Source organism: Pezoporus occidentalis, unplaced genomic scaffold, assembly GCF_034315485.1.
Source record: "Pezoporus occidentalis ecotype Australia unplaced genomic scaffold, CSIRO_AGI_Poc_V1 ctg92, whole genome shotgun sequence".
NCBI classification, from domain to species: Eukaryota; Metazoa; Chordata; class Aves; order Psittaciformes; family Psittacidae; genus Pezoporus; species Pezoporus occidentalis.
The window spans coordinates 297,516-314,565 of NW_026916284.1; the positions used below are offsets into that span (position 1 = coordinate 297,516).

At 53.0% G+C, this 17,050-nt stretch overlaps 1 protein-coding gene across 3 annotated transcripts; it reads left to right on the forward strand.

Moving 5' to 3' along the window:
- The first annotated feature begins 1,202 nt into the window (after window positions 1-1,202).
- Window positions 1,203-16,059, forward strand: IP6K3 (inositol hexakisphosphate kinase 3). 3 transcript variants are annotated; one of them, XM_062605539.1, is made up of 6 exons: window positions 1,203-1,406; window positions 6,858-7,163; window positions 11,333-11,531; window positions 12,451-12,623; window positions 13,204-13,379; window positions 14,594-16,059. In XM_062605539.1, the coding sequence occupies exons 2-6, from the start codon at window positions 6,971-6,973 to the stop codon at window positions 15,062-15,064; spliced, it is 1,212 nt and encodes a 403-aa protein (XP_062461523.1). In that variant the 5' UTR covers window positions 1,203-1,406; window positions 6,858-6,970; the 3' UTR covers window positions 15,065-16,059. The 3 variants fall into 3 exon arrangements, with proteins under 3 accessions (XP_062461523.1, XP_062461524.1, XP_062461525.1); XM_062605540.1 differs by having other exon boundaries at window positions 6,868-7,163; XM_062605541.1 differs by lacking the exon at window positions 1,203-1,406 and adding an exon at window positions 2,835-3,112 and having other exon boundaries at window positions 6,868-7,163.
- The last annotated feature ends 991 nt before the right edge of the window (window positions 16,060-17,050 follow it).

The window sequence follows — 17,050 nt, forward strand, 5'->3', positions numbered from 1 at the left end:
GTTTGGTACGGTGCTGGAGTGGGATGGACTCTAAGGGCCCTTCACTGCCCATGCTCACAGGCTGCTGCTCATCACTGGACACATCACTTCCCTCCTTGTGTCCCAGGGCTTCATAGGCTTTAAGCAGGGTGGTTACAAAGCACTGTAAAAGGATGGGAGCTCAGGTGGGTATTGGATGGTCGTGGATACTTAAGGAAAAAGGCAAGAAGCCAAGTGTTGGACTGTGTTTCAGATCCCTGGTGAGCAGAAGATGTGCAAGTGCAGCTTGTCTACAGGACCTGTTTCCTTGTGTGTTTTCAGTTCCTCTCCCATCCATGTCAGTGACTCGACTCCTGCCACCACGAGCTCCAGGTTCCTCCGAGCCTCTCCTGAAGCAGCACGACCAGTCCGTGAGTCAGCGCTGTGTAACTCCTGTGGACACGGTTGACTCACCCGTGGTTGGTTCGAGAAGCGCTTCCTTAACCTCCCACTGCAGGTCTGGGTGACAAAGGGGGAGATCTCCACCGGTGCAGGAGGAGGTTGGCTCCGTGGCTGCTATGGAAGTTGGTGGGAGCTGGTTACCTCCTCCCTGCTGTGGAGCTGTTGCTAAGGTATGGGAACAAAAGGCAATGCAAGGCTAAATCTCTCCTCTGAACCTGCGCTCCTGTTCAGATGCTTTTACTCAGCGTGGGTTGCTAAGTTACAGCTGAAATACATTCAAGGTTAGGAAATAGTCTTCAGCTTGGTGTAATTACACGTGCCAGAGGATGTTTGCTTTCAGCCAAGCTGCCGTGATGTTTTCTGCAATAGTCTTCCCCCCGTGTCCCTTCTTTGACGAGCTGTCATGACAGCCGAGAAGAGGAGTTTTGTGCCAAGCTCCTGCCGTTCCATACAAGCAGTGCTGATGGTTTCTGCGGTACCAGCAGTTTTCCCAGAACCCCAGGTCCTTTCAAAGGAAAGGCAGTAGCTGGGTGCTTCATCCCTGCCCTGCTCTCCTTCCAGCTCACACCCAGCCACAGCCAAACTTCCCCCTCTTAGGTTCTTGCAGTGTTAAGTCCCTATAAATAAACTCTCCAGCGGTGGGGCTGATAAAGCCGTGGCATCCCTTACTGTCAGAGAGGAAATCTGTACCAACCAGGCATCTAAAATGAAATCGGCCCTTTATCTTTTCGTTTCCTGCTTCCATTTAAAGCCTTTCCCGTTGCATGTTTCGTCTCCTGCTGACACGACAGCTGATGCTGTGCCTTGTTTATGGGGCGCTGTGCCAGTTCTCCTGGGAAGATCAGCGTGAACCGGAGAGGAAACAGCACAATCCCGGCACTGCCAGTGGGTCCTGCCCCAAGGCACCTCCCTCGGGCACAGCCCCATCACTCCCCAGTGCCCACCTTGGGATTTGACTTCAGTGAAGCTCCAAGAACAGCCTCCAGGTAGGTGCTGGAAAGGTTTCTGTGCACGTTACTGAACGAACCCTCACTACAGCAGAGCACAAGGTCCACGTCCTGGCCTCACCTCCCACCTGTGCCCTAACAGAGCAGTCCTTCCTGTAGGAAACATGGGTGTTTTCAATTGGCTCTAATCAGTGAGGAGACTCCAGTGGGCTTTGGAAACCTCACCTGGCTTTGGGCTCACCCCAGGGCAGAGCGTGCGCTCTGTGCTCTTGCATGGCAGGACACTGGAGCTGCTGCTGATGGAGGTGACTGCCTGCCCCTGGGTCACATCCCAGGGACCTGCTGCAGGACCACATCCGGTGTTTAAACACCCTTAGGGTGGTGAGGAGCTGCTGGCTGGGGCAGGAGCTGGGCTGGGCTCATAGGATGCTCCTGAGCCACTTCCATGTCAAACCGGTTGGAAGCAGGTCCTTGAGGAGGTCCCTGAGCATCCTCTGCGAGAGCTTTGGGATGGGGGCTGCAGCCTGCAGTGCTAACCAAGGGTAATCATAGCTGCATGTCTGTAATTAGCTCCTAATTAGCACAGTTTTAATGTGAGGCAGGGCTGCTCCAACACGAGATTGCTTCAGGTAACACTTGCATTAAAAATACACAGGGTACCCAGCAGGATGGACCTTGGCCAAGGACAAAGGTGTGTGCTGGCAAAGGGGCCTCAGGGGACTTTCTGACACTATTGCCTTCTGCTGGGCTGGGCTGTGAAGCTGTTGGTGGGGATGCACCACGGTGGCCTTGCACAGTGCCCAGCTCAGCGATTTTTCCTTCAGAAACCAAGCTTATTGAGGAGAAAAAGGCATTTTCCTGAGCTAAAACAACTCAGCATAAAGCAGAGGGGAGTCAGGGCTCGGGAATCTTTGTTTCATCCCTGTCTTTGATCTCAGCCTCTGCTCCTGACCATCAGTTCGATCCCTCTGCTCCCCATGAGCCTGTTTTCTCTCCTCCAGTTAGTGAGAATTACCACATCCATCAATCCTTATCCCACCAGCGAGGTTTCCCCCCCCAACCTCCTGCTGTTTGGCTGTGAAGCCCAAACCCACCACAGCTCGTGGGGCCCAGCATGGGCACTGCTTTGCTGATGTCCTCGAGTTACTGATGGGGACTGGGATGGGGTGATGAGAGCGGAAACCCCCTCCTTATCCTATGGGATGCCTGGAGTGGGTGTGCTGTGCAATCTGCTACGTAACACACAGCTCCTGCGTGACTGGGATGAGTGGGGACGTCCAGAACCCTCGGCATGCACTGGATCGGACCCAGCAGTGGGTGTTTGGAGGGGGGCAAGGGACACGGGCTGTCCTAGGGAGCTCCCTGGAAGCCAGCATCCATCCGGTCCTGCTGGGACGGGATCAACAGCAGGGGAGGGCTTGTCCGGGCAGGAAAGTGGAAAACAGCCAGGGAAAGAGCAGCAGTTGTTTTCCTGGAGAGCCGATTGCACAAGAGATCCACGGTGCGGGACGCCAGCCCCTCGCCTCCATCCCGGCCCCTCTCATGCGCTGCTTCCCTTTAACACCCGAGGCTGCTTCTCCCCCCTTGAGCTCAGCTGTCAGCAGGACATAGCATGCGCCTGCCAGCCCCGCTGCGGTCAGGTGATGGCCCCAACGTCCTGGCTCTCCCCATGCCCTCATCTCTCAAACCTGAGGAGCCGGCACAAGTTCATCGCTGAGCCCGGAGCGGCCGCGCACGGCACCCAGGTGAGGTCCTGCATCAGCACCGGCCGCACGCGTGGTGCTGGGTGGTGGGGAAGCCTTAGGAAGGCTCCAGCTTGTGGGAAGGGACAGGAGCAGGGGGCAGCCGGTACCTGGAGGACACGGAGCAAACCTCTGGAGCAACCCGGATCTGCAGCTAATGAGCCTGGTTCTGCATTGCGCTCGTGGCATTGCCAGAGGGGTGAAGGGGTTTGGTGTGAAAGGCACAAAACGGGCAGGGGGATAAGGAAGCCTGTGCCCTTTCCCATGGGACGTGGTAGCACCGTCCTGCCGTCCAAAGGCACGTTCCCATATCCCGCCGCTGCCCCACTCCGTAGCCCGATGCCCGTGCCAGCCCCAGGGATGGGCAGGGGGCTGCCAGCACAAGACCCGGCAGCTCCTGTCCCTTCCCATTGATCCTGCTGCTTCCCACAAAGCAGCCAAATAAATCCTTCAGTGCAGCAGCTTTGCTTGCTTCTGCATGAGGGATGTGGGGACCAGACATCCATTTTATGACCATCATCTTCCGTCAGGAAAGGAAACGTAAGATAAAGGAGCTGAGGGTTTCTGCCGGCAAGGATTTATGGCAGGATGGTTGCAGCTGGGTTCCTTGCCAAGAGCGGAGCTTTCTGCTGCCACCATGGTGCTGCCCTGCAACTATTTCTGACTGGCTGTAGCCAAGGGAAGAGCAGGAAAGGCAGGTTTGAAGGTTCACTGAAGGTTGCAGCGTGTTTGCCTGCCCGTGCAATCAGCCCAAGTCTGCCTTGAGCCCTGTGGGGATGGGCTCTGAGCTGGAACCAGAGGGATTTTCCTTATGGCCAAGGAGTTTGGAGGGATAAGGTGAAAGATTGAAGGGAAATGAGCGACTGGGCTTTGGCTTTGCAATGGGCACTCGCACCCTGCTCTTGGGCTGGGCTGGTGCTCGGTGCAGGGGCTGGGTGTGATTCCGGATGAGCTCCAGTACCAAGAGCTATGGATGCAGGAGAGCTCTTCAGATTAACAGCTATGTGCTTTTCTTGCCTTTTAATGGGATATAAAGAATAATTAGCAACCAACTTGAGATCCAACTTCACAGCAGGGTCCCTCGGGATGCTCCAGAAAGCCAGGTCCTCAGGGGAAAGGTTCTGACCATGACATGTGAGACCAAGAACATGGTCCTGTGCTGACAGAGCGCTTGGTTTTCAAGTGATTTCGCTTTTAATATCCCAAAGTATTCCTGCTAAGCTCCTCACACACCACTGTTGGTGATGCAGGTTGGGCTCGGGCCTGTGGTGTACTGGAAGGGAATCTGTGCAATCTGACAGTGACCACAGGGATGCCTGTTGAGGTATCTCAGGCTGTCTGGATATAGAAGGGAGTTCTCCATATAGGGACGTATTCTTCTTCCCCAGTATTTCCTGAGTCCTCTTTATCTGCAGCGCCTTGGGTTGCTTTCTGCTTTTGCTTTTATTTCTTTTAGCTGGGGGGAAATATTCAGGTTTTCACGGGTTTTTTTGGTGAGGATTCGGGTTTATTTGCAATTCTGTGTATTTTTAGTGGTGTAAATATGAGCCGGCAGCAGGGATTTACTGCAGGGTGTCTCGTTTCGGAGGGGCTCAGGAAGCGTTTGCAGTAACATTTACCTGCTCTGAACGGACAGGAGGCTTTGGCCCACGAACTAAACGTAAAGAGCCCCTTTCTCTTACTGCAGAGGGCAGATGCTCTGAGTTTTGCTTATGGGAAACCAGTAAAAGACAGCTCAAATGGTGGGCTTTTAACCCCAACTCGTCTGTGGGTGATGTCAGCTGAGTTCCAGCCTTGGACTCTCTCTGGTGCAGTAAATAGTGGACTGAATCCTGCTGCGCTCCAAAGAGCTGTTATAATAAATCCTCTTGCTTTTTGCTTTTTCTTCCTTCTTTTTAAGGGGTGGGGAGGAACCACCTAAAGCTCAGCAAAGCTGCAGCTTTCAAGGGAGAAATCCTCTTTCCAAGTTGCCACAACTCCTCCAAATGCTAAATGCTTTGATTCACTTCCAGCGAGGCTCTGAAGAGCTGCTTTCTTCCCCGGCTCAAAAGCACTCATCGAAGGGGCCAGGCTTTCTTCTCGTCCATGCTGGTAATTGTGGAGTAGCAATTCCTCTCCAGCGTGTTTGGTGATGGAAGAATAGAAAACTGGGGGGGAGAAGGGGAATAAAAGACCACCTTGGGGAAGGTAAAGGAGCTGCTCTGCGCGGTTTGAAGGTAGGAGGGTTTCTTCCTCCCCTTCTCTGCCTTCAACCCACTCCATCCCACTCCTGCAGGTGGAAACAAAGCAGGGCCCAGCGCCGGGTGCTGGTGCGCTCGGTGCTTTAATTGAGCTTGAAGGGGAAATTGAAGCAGCAGAGCTTTGGCTCTTTGCTGCAGGAGGAGGAATACACAGCGTGGCAATGGTTAAAGCTGGCTCCGGAGTACAGCCTGAGCTCCCCATTGCTGCAGGGATCTGGGAGCACCCCGGTGGCACAAAACACCAGGGTTACACCTGGGGTGAGCAGAGAGGTGCCATCACCCACTGCTGTTCAGTGCCTCTTGGTTGAGGCAGGGTGAATGTGCTGCCCTGGCCCCAGCAAGGCTTGGGGTTGGCAGAGCTGGTGTTGCTCTTTGCTTTGCTACACAGAAATGGATCTTACAGAGACGTTACTATCTACTGCACTGGGGTTTTGCTAGCAAAGACAGGATGCGAAGCTCCGCAAACCAGGCTCTGCGCACCCCTTTTTGAGGGCTGCAGGAACAGGGACATCCTCAGAAGGGTGATTTGAGTGGGGTTTTTACCAGTCCCTTTCAGTTGGGGTCTGGAGTGTCTGCCTCTGATTTTATTGCCTCGATGGTACAAAGCCAGTCTGGCTCCTCCTGCTTGACGTCCACCAGAGCAAGAGCCATCCATGGGCTTCCTGTAAAGCATGAAGTGAAGGAGTTGGCGTTGCAGGGTGCTTGCAAGAGAAACGCGGGTGCTGCTGCTGAGGCAGCTGGCACAGATTTGGCACATGCTTTTCTTACCTGACTGGTTTAGAGCCAGGACTCGCTGAGGTCAAAATCAAGCAGGAATTGCTGGAAGCAGGAACGGAGCCGTTGCTGGATGCTCCTTCGGGCTCTAACAGAGAGCAGGGCTGGAGAGCCCGGGGGGAGCCAGCGCTTGGGTGCTGGTTTAACACATCCTCATGTATTAACAGGGTGCAGGAGATGCTCCTGCTAATGCACGGGTGTTAAATGGCAGGGATTGTCCCAGACTGAGGTTTCTTTAGAAGGTGCAGAAAACGCTGCTAACCCCCCCCCCAAGCAGTGTTAAGGTGCAAGGGACTGCCCAGGGACATGGGCTTTATTAATAAACCTCCTTCACAAGGAATGTTCTAGCCTGGGGAAGACTGAGACCATCATTAACACTATCTCGTAAGGCAAACTGGGGCTGTTTCACAGCAAGGGGTGTCACTAATACAGCGTATTAATAACCTGACATTACCAGGCCGAGGAATGCCCTGCTCCAGCTGCTTTGACAAGGCCACCTCATTAACTTGATAGCTCCTCTTGTCATTCCCCTCTGTTTCTTTTTCTCCCAGGAGATCTAAATCGGATCTTTTCCAGACTTCCAGGCTGCGGCTCCCTGCCAGCCTCTGGGCACCTAAAGCCCTCAGACCCTGGCTGTGCACCCAGTGCAGCACAAAGCCAGGCTCAGCTCCATGGACAGAGGCTTCACGGTTGCTTATCCCCTTCCTCACGCTCCCCAATACCCTCTATTGCAGACACCATCAGGAAGAACCCGGAGCGGGAGTGAAGTGATCCAGTGCTGTGTGCCCCAGACCCAGCTCCTGACCCCGCTTTGGTGCTAGCCCCCCACTGCCTTTCAGCCCGCACCATGGTGGGGCAGAGCCCCCCCTGTGAGAGCAGCAGCGCCGTGCTCCTGGAGCCCTTCGTCCATCAGGTCGGCGGCCACATGAGCATGATGAAGTACGACGAGCACACGATCTGCAAGCCCTTGGTCTCGCAGGAGCTGAGCTTCTACGAGTCGCTGCCCTTGGCCATGAGGCAGTTCACCCCCCAGTACAAAGGTAAGGGGAGATGGGGACCGGCAGCATCCTCACTAGGGTCAGTCCTCATGCTGGGACGAGGGGCTGGTGGTACCGGCTGGCTCAGTTTGAGCTATGGAGCCCCATCACTTGTGGAGGGTTTGCTGAGCAAGGATGCTTCCTGCATGGAAATGTGCACAGGGGCAGGTCTGTGAGACCAGGAGGGTATCCTGCATCTCTGTGGCTGGAGGGGGACTCTCTGATGTCTAATAAGGGTTGTGTGCTGGCTGATGGAGATCCCCCGCCTCTGCCCATCCGCTTGCTGCCATGCTCAGCCTTGGTAACACAAGGGACTCCTGTTACGTCAAATCAGGCTGAAATGAGTCTGTCCTTAGGGGCACAGGTGTGAAAAGGTGGATGCAGAAAGGGTGAACGTGATCCCCTCTGGAGCCGAGAGTCTGGGCAGTGCAGGAGCAGGACAGAGAGAGTGAACACAGAACAAAGGGGTAGGAATAGATGAGGATTTTGCATGTCGTGGCCCCTGATACATCGGTGTGATGGGATGTGAACGGTGGCACTGGATGGGTGCAGGAAAGCACGTTCCCAGGATGTGACACATTATGTGCTCTGTTCAGCAGGGCTTGAAATCAGCATCCCTGGATGAACCCGAGGTACAGACCACTTCAGATCCCAAAAATCAGACCTGGGCACTTGGCCACGAGTGAGACCTTCCCAGGACAGGGAAGAGCCTCCCAGGCTTTGTGCCCCCATCACTTCCTGGGGTCCTCTTCAAACACCTCCTCCTTGCCCTGCACCACTCTTCCAGCTGTACTGAGCAGCAGCACTTGCGGTGTCCTCCTCCTTCCCTGCCTTGTTCCCTCTCTTAGTCCTGCTTCTACTGTGCTGCTCATAAAGCTCTGACCCTGGGGTTTTGTGAGCTCAGCTCACACGTAAAAACTTCAAATCCATCTCTTGGTCCTTCAGCGCTACAGAGAAGAGCCCCGAGCATCAGCTGCGGTTTTGATGCGCTTCCAATTCCACCTCTGCCTTTCCCACAAAGTCCGGGGCCTTTGCAGGTTTATGGGACAACGTTAAAAAGATGCTCGAGAAAACAAGCCTTCCCCTAAGCCATTTGCTTTGGCAGGGGCAGGGTTCTGTGCTGCAGAGCTGGGCCCTGCTCTGTCTCACTAATAAAGACGTTGAGCAGTCCCAGCTTACCAGTTCAGGTGGCTTTTAATCCTTTTCAGTCTTCTTTTCCTCTTCTGTTGCAAGTCCCAGTGAGTTTTGTGACGAGGGATAATTAAATAGCAATTCCTTTCCAATTTGCCACTGGGCCCATGCTTTGTTTCACTCTTTTCTGCTTATAACAGTCCTGGCCTGAATGCCACTCATTCAGAGGTGGTAATGGGGGGAAGGATGAGCATTGGGGGGAACAATCCGGAGGTCCTCACGAGCGTGGCTCACATGTGTCCATGTTGCTCACCTCTATTCTTAGGCTGCAGGGCCAGGACCATTATGTAATGCCGACAGTATGTGCAGTGTTGATCAAATGTCACCATTCAAATCTAACACCGAGTCAGCTGCTTAAAGAATGCTTAACCGCTTGCTTAACCACTCCAGGCACTCTGGTGACCTTGGGACCAACTTTTCCCCCACCAGACCCTTGCAAAGCTCTGCCTGCCCCGAGCTGAGCTCACAGGGGGATGCTCAGGGGGATGCTCAGGGTCCTGCTGCACGTGGCACTAAATCAATGCGCTTGTGCAGTCGGAGAACAAAGCAGTGCGGGTAGAGCTCCACAGCAACGTGCTCCTGAGGATCCCTTGGATGCCATGGGCATGGTGACAGCACCCGTAAATACCCGCTGGGCGCCTCACTGGGGCTGCACAGGAGCAGGTCTGAGGTTCTGGTGACACTAAAAGGCCAGCAAAGGCAAGCACATGAATACACCTTTCCTTCCAGATAGGTGTTTTCTCGTCGCAGTGAAAGTCAGCAGCCATGCGTTACAGGCTTGGGTTGCACTCATAGGTCGCTTGCAGGACACATGCAAATCCCATATGGAAGCACACCAGGAAACAGTAGTATTTTTCAGGCTGGAACACAGGTATTTGAAGACTGGCTGGAAGGAGGGAGAGGATCCCATTCCCTTGCCATTGAACTGCTCATGTCTGCCTTTGAAAATCTCCCCATTAACTTTCGTATTAATGTAAGATACTCCAGAACTCTTGGCTTCATGCTATTTATAATGGGTTTAGGGCCAGACTGTCAGCACTATGTAAATCAGCACAGCTCCATTGACTTGCAGGTCTGTAACTGGGACAGTTGTGAAGGTTCCAGGCTGCTATCGCGCCGTAGCAGAGGCACAGAGCTAGATTTGGAACCGAGGGCTTCATTTGCCTTGCTTTGATTTAAGAGGCTTTTTTCCCTGCCTCCCTCCCCTGGAAATCCGAAGCAGGCATCCGAGCTGGTAGGAGTTGCACTTGCTCTCAGTTATCTGTAATATGGATCTTTTACAAGTGGGACTCAGAGGAAGGGCTGGTGGGTAAAAGGTTTGAGCCTTAAGGACGACAGAGCTCTGTCAGATGGGCTGATACAGCTAAAATACCCTAGCTAAGGTTTCCAGCCCCCCTGTTCCCTTGGCAGAGCAGCCTGTGGATATTCCTGCCCCATTTTAGTGCTGAATTAGGCAACGTAACCAAGCCTGCCGTGGCACGCATTCCGATTGATGCTGATTTTAGGGCAAAAGGGAACAGAAATGGTCCTGGTACCCAAACAGAGGTATGGAGGGCATGAGCATCCCAACACAGCCAGAGCTGCAGGGTTATGGGGTGCAGGACCAGGCAGGGATGAGCCCCCCAAGCCTATCAGTGCTGGTGGCTGAAAGCAGCAGAGGGCAAACCCTTCTGTCTGTGTTTGCTTACTGTAATCTCGCTTTGAATGGGGAGAAAGGACTTTGCATATTGATTTGCTTCAGCAACTTCGCTCGGGAGACTGAGCTCCTGTGTTTGCTCAGCTGCTGAAACGCATCTCCCCGCAGTGCCTGGCAGCCCAAGCGAGGATGCCCTGGGGACAGCTGGCTAAAACCCAGCTCCATGCATTGATAACAGGGCTCTTTCCAGCCATGAGCTTTGCTGGTCCGACTGCCCTGCCTGTCCTCTTTTGGATCTACCTTCCTGCAGCGAGACTTGGAAGCAGCAGGGTACGACTCATGAGCTGGCATCCCCCCGAGTCCTAAAAGGGCTGCTCTAAAAGCACCTCTGCTGCCTTGAGAGGCTCAGACAGCCCTGGCAGAGGAGCAGCAGGAGCTGGGCTGCAGTTATCAGCCTTTCCCAGAAAGGTCAGAGCTCCTGGTGCGAGCCACGGCCATTCCTGCTCTGTCATCCGAGATGTGGAGCTGTCCCCATGCCAGGGCTGGGCTAAATATGCTGGATGGCATTTGAGCCCTGTGATTCCTGTTAGAGTCAGGGAAAAGTACACTGCTAAAACACACCGCGGGGTTTTAAGCACTTAGGATGGAAAGTAGTCATCCCCAATCACGTCATGCTCCCCTCGTGCATGAATGAACATCGGGCATGTAAGGGTCTGGTCCCCATCGCTGGCTGTTGGGGTGCTGGTCCTTGGTGCTTGGGGAAGGACAGGGCCATGACAATGTACGGGCATCACGTATGCAGGCAGTGCTGCCAGCCCAGGCACATGGCTCTGCCTTTGCTCCTGGGGGGCTCTCCAATTAAAGGAAGCAGTTGGCATGGTGTTTGTCTTTGGAAAATTCCTTCTCCCCTACCCTCCCTTTGCTACCTGCCAATGAGAAGCATTTCCAACCTTGCCCTGTCTCAAAAAGCGAGACTTAAATCCCTTGTCATAAATAAGCCAGGAGCTCCCAGTCCAACGGGGAGGGGGGAGAGGTCAGGGCTGTCTTTGCTGGACCGCTTGTGACATAGCAGAGCCTGGAGGGATGGAGGACAAAAGAACATGATGTTCAGAGGAGACAAGCCAAGCCTTGTGAGGAGGGAACATTAGAAAAGCCTGTGGCTGTTTTCCAGGGTCTTGGACTAATGGTGTTTATTGGGCCTCAAATCAGAGTGAGATCGGTGTGAGAGGCTGCTAAAGTACACCCCGTTACACACCAGGAAGGCTGGACCCCTGGGGCTGGTGCAGGTGATGGATGAGCCTCTATGGTAACCCCATTCCTGTTTGTTTTCCTCCTTTTTGGCCAGGCATCGTCTCCGTGCACCTCAAGAAGGACAGCCTGGGGAACGTGACCCTCATCGCCAGCCCCAGCCTGGACAATGCCACCGCTGACCCTGCCGTGACGCTGTGGCACAAATGCAAGTGGGCTGCCAGCAGTGGCCCAGGCGGCGAGCACGCCTTCGGCACGTGGAGCCACACGCAGGTCACCAAGACCTTCAAAGACAGGTGAGGCTCTGCCATGGGTGGGATGCTCCCTGCAGACCTCCTCTGGGCCTTGCCTGGGATGGTTTTGGTGGCACGAGTCCTGCTTGAAGGCAAAGGGAGCAAAAGCAGTGCCCAGCCTGATGGCTTCATGGTTCCTCTCTCCCCTGCTTGTGGACAGAGCGGGGCAGATGTGGCGATCACTTGGATGCTGTTGCTCAAAGATGTGCCTCGAACTCTGCTTTAAACCTGTTTCCTTGGAGCACAGCGTGCTCCAGAAGGAAGAGAGGCCCCAGGAGAAGAGCCACCAAGCATGCAGCACATCGTATAACACCCTTCTGCTGGTAACAGCCACATAGCGACTGCACACTTACGGGTGGCATCATGGTGCCTGCACACATGCCGCTTGCACAGGCTTTGTGCAAGGCATCTTTCACCCCAAACAGGTTCAGAGAAGACGTGGGTCAGCTGTGTCTGCAGGGTGCAATATTGCTACCGTGAACCCCCTGCCCTCACTGTGATGGGTTTTGGATGATGAGACAGAGGAATGACCCTCCAGGGAGAACAGAACTCATTGTTCCCTCCCTGCCCGCCTCAAAGCCAGCCCCTCTAAACTGGGAATCATTCCTAGTGTGGGATACCCTGCCTGTGGATTGCCCATTAGGTAGATCAACAGAGCTATGCATGGTACTGCTCACAGGAGCCAAGCACACTGAGATTATAATGAAAGGAAATACTGGCACCCAGCAATAACCACATCTCTGAAGATCACTTTTACGCAGTAACAAAGGCTCTCTGCAGGCTGGACGTGATCAATGTGTTTCCTTTGAGAGTCCCTGAAAATTCCCCTTATCAAGTTTGATGCTCTACAAAAGAGGAAGGGAAGAAATATTCCCCTCTGGAGCTTACAAACCCAACGTGCTCTTTTGTGTGTTTTGTCTAGCTGCCCAGGGAAGAGGCTGTTGAGGACAGACCTTCAGTACTGCACAGATTCGCTTCTGGAAGATGCAAATGGAAACCAGCCAGAAAGAAAGAGCTACAACCCCTGGGGACTGCACTGTCACCGGCAGCACCTGAACCGCTTGTCCTCCAAGCACAATGAGAACAAACTGCATCGTATCCTTTCTCTTCTCTCCCCTCCAGCATGGTTTTGGCAATAAGATGTTTTATCAGGGGTCTGCATCCCTCCTCGGCCCAGTCTCTGGGAGAATACAGAAGAGAGTTGCTGGAAGTTATGATAAGAATAACCCCCCCCCTTGCCATGAAGGGTATTCAGCGTAAGTGAAGGATCCCCTTGGCGTACATTGAAAACCACGACTATATAAGAATTAGCAGCTGCCTCACCTTTTATTTTCCTATTACACTTCATTACCCAGCAGTCATGTGAATAATAGAGTTTAACAACTCCCCCCACACCCACAGGGGGGAACACAGCACTGAGGCGAGGTGTCAGATCGACAGCCCAGGGCTATGGTGTCACTAGAGAATGGAGCTGTTGGGGCTTTAATTGGTAGCACTGTACTACAGTAAATTAACTACAATTGGCAGCAAGGGGCCTATAGCAATGACATGTTGGTAAAATGGGCTCAGAAAGTCTCATTGCAGTTGTGAGCTATTATGGAGAGCGTCAGCAGTTGTTCTGATTTAAAACCTCTTTCAATTAGAAAGTATTTGGTTTCCCTTAAGTCATGCTCAGAGTTTCTGTTGCTTGAAAACGTGGTATCAAAATACAGCTATCCCTGCATCCTGGACTTAAAGATGGGAACGCGGCAGCATGGTGACGATGCCTCAGAGGAGAAGAAAGCCCGGCACATCAAGAAGTGTGAACAAAGCACCTCTGCATCTCTGGGTGTTCGCATCTGTGGGATGCAGGTAAAGCCTTTTTGGTGTTTGCTTGACACACGGCTTGAAACCAAGCTGGGAACCTAAAGGGACTCTTTGTTGGTGTAAAGTGAAGCAGTTTAATTCTTGCCCTACACCAAACACAGGCTGTGAGAACCGGCCACTCGTTGTGTGTCCTGTCCTCAAACGGGAGGGGATGCTTAGGGAAGAGAATAGAACATGGTACACACAGGGTAACCCTTTCCCCGTTCCTTTGACTACTGGAGACTTCACAAGCAGCAGATGGATAAGCACCACCCCACACCACTGCCACCAGTAGGAGCAGCTGGAACCAATGTACCCCAGCTGAGAATCTGCCTGTACATGCACAGATTCCCCTCTCATGCTCCTCCCTTGGCTGCTGCACAAAGAACAAAAACAAAAGAGCATTCCATTGCCCCGCTCCTTCCTTGGCAGAGCTGCCTCCTGCTGCTGCAAGAGCCACGGTTTGTTTTGTGCTAAATCCTAGAGCTCCTCACACTCAGAATCACCACCCTGCCTCTAGAAACCCAAACCACGCGCTCGTTTCACCCGTGCTTCTCAAGCACTGTTCTGCTGTGCCTGAAGGGTAATTATGAGGTTGGTGATTATAAAGCACACACACAGCAGGGAAAACGCTGGGTGGCAAAACCCATGTCCCCTCCTGGTCTGTGACATGCTTCTGTTGAGCAGATTACCCTTCAAATTACAACTGGTGTGTGAACTCATTGGGTATTCACTGCCTCGCTTCTTACTCAGTGTTACCAGAGCCTCACATACAAATTTCTGCCTACATCTTGTCTCTCTGTGTTTTAGAAAGCAAGGTTATTGCTACCCAGGCAGTGCATACTGTGGAAGGTACAAAGCTGAGGTATCCCCGTACTGCTGCAAACTCCTACCAGAGCCAGGGGGAAATGCCATAAATCACTAGTGACACGGCTCTGATTTAGAGCTATTGGGGTTTCACAAAGGGGTAATTTATAGCAGTGCAACAAGAATCTGCACTAGTGGTTTAAATGGAATAGTTTAAATCTCCAGAAAAGACAGGAGGTGGGATGCAGTGAGGAGCCTGCTGGTACATTGCCAGCATCACTACACACTGCCAGGCTGCAGAGCAGCTACAGCCTGTTCTTCTGCTTGGGGCTGAGCTTTTTAGAGACAGACAAAATCTAGAGCTTTGGGAAAACTGAACAACTCAATTTGGGCTTTTGTTCCCCTTCCTCAAGGTTTACCAAGCGGACACTGGCCACTTTCTCTGCAAAGACAAGTATTATGGGAGGAAACTCTCTCCAGAGGGATTCAGGCAAACCCTGCACCAGTTCCTGTGCAACGGCAACCACCTCCGGATGGATCTCCTGGAGCCCATCATCCTGCGGCTCAAAGCTCTGCTCTCCGTCATCAGGAAGCAAAGCTCTTACAGGTTCTACTCCAGCTCACTTCTCATCATTTACGATGGACAGGAGCCCAAGGAGAACACGGCACCCTTGGATAACCACCTTCACTTCCAAAGAACAAACTGCACCGCCTCACACGGCACTCATCACTCCAGAGTTGACGTGCGGATGATAGACTTTGCCCACACCACATTTAAAGGCTCCAAGTGCAATCACACCACTTACGATGGGCCAGACCACGGCTATATTTTTGGCTTGGAGAATCTCATCAAGATCCTTCAGAACATCTCAGAAGGAAAATGAGAAATTCCCATGTGAAATAGCCTGGACTGCTGAGTGACCGACAGCCCTGAGAAGTTCCGCGCTGGGTCAGTTGTATGGGACCCTCTGCTGCTGGACCTCATGTGCCCGTTTGGAATGAGGGCACGGGCAGCTTGCTAGGGAAGTGCAAAAAGCTCTTAGGTGCCATGAGTGAACTGAAGCGTAAAAAAGCAAAGAGCTGAAAGAACGCTCTGCCTGCAATCAATCACAAGATTTATTTTCCCTTCTTGTTTTACTGCTGTCCTTGATTTATTTGTGAGCCAAAAGCAAGCATTACTTGGAAGAGTCTTAATGATAAAATAGGACCTGCTCACCTCTACACTCAAGAAGCCAAACGGGGTGAGGACATGCTGTGGGCTTGAGTGAGATTATTAGAATGAGCTGGGGGGTGTGAGCAGGCTGCAGCATCACCTCCAGCTCCTGCTCAACACACAAGGGAGACAAAACCAGGCCCCAACACTTACACTGCATGTACCCAGTGGGTGCTCTCCCTACAGCCTGGGGGCTGAAACACAGACCTATGAGATGCTGCAGAGGTTCTGAGCTGGGGACCTCGACCAAGAACTGGACCTCACAAAGGTTTAATATCCCTGTGGGATTCTATCAGAGCACGTTTCAGGAACCTTCTAAGCAAGGGGCTGGAATGCGATTGATTCTGTCACAAAGAACATTCACATCGAGGTATTTCTGCTTAAAACAAGTGTGAGATTGAGTCAGGGACTAGCCATTAAAGGTCACCTAGAACTTCTTTGATACAAGGATTGTGTGTGTTTGAAGGAGACAATAGCAAGACTGAAAATCATGTTTACAGCTTTTGCGGACAGATTTTATTATTACGGAACAAAGAGAATTCCTTCCTGCATGGTGTGGGAGACCTGCAAGAGAAATCCTTCCACAAGGAACAGCGCTACAGAAGCCCCTTACTGGGGAGTGGGGATATAAGTAAAACATGAATAAAATCGTCAAAGGAACTCCCATTTGTTGTCCATCTCTTTCACTTCCACAGCATCCTTACGTTACGTGACCTTTGTTTTTTAGGGCTGCATGTTTTGACCCCAGGTCTTAAGGGGAACCCTTCCCTTGTATTTTACTGCATACAGCTGAATTGCTACACTTTGTAGCTGGAAAATCTACATCATCTGGCCCCGTTGTGTGTTTTATTTGGCCTCAGGTCCATCTGGGAAGACCTTGTGCACACTGTTCACACTGCTGCCTGTTTCTTGCTCACAGAGATGACTATAATAAAACCCCACATTTGGGTTCTGCTTCAGCAGCAAAAGGGTTGAGTTATCAATGTGGGCTGCTATCAGTGCTAAGTGAGGCTGGTCACAGCTTTGCTGATGGCGTTTAGCCAGACCCACCTCAGCATCTGCATGCTCTGAGCCTCTTGCTGGATTCACGCAAAGGGACATCAAGTCTGGGAGTGGGGAAGGATGAAGCAGGGTCCGAGCATGACACCAGCAGCCAGACCTGGGGTCAGTGGGGCAAAACCCCTGCTTTGGCTCCTGGAAAGAACACAGCAATTGAGGTAGGACAAGGGGTAATGAGGTAAAACTTCAACAGGGGAGATTTAGGTTGGAGATAAGGAAGCTCTTCCCTGTGAGGGTGCTGAGGCGCTGGCACAGGGTGCCCAGAGAAGCTGTGGCTGCCCCATCCCTGGCAGTGCTCAAGGCCAGGTTGGACACAGGGGCTTGGAGCAAGCTGCTCTATGGAAGGGGTCCCTGCCCGTGGCAGGGGTTGGGGCTGGAGGAGCTTTAAGGTCCCTTCAACCCAAACCAGTCCGGGATCCTATGATCCCACCTGCTGCTCCAGCAGCGACAGGAGGCCTCCCGCTCCCCCCTTTACATCACCAAGCGCCGTCCCGGCCTGCTCCCTACGGCTGGAGCGGGGTCCCGCCGCCGCCCCCGAGGGCCAGCCCGAAGCCAGGCTGCGCCCGGTGCCTCCGGACACGCGGAGCTGCGGGCCCGG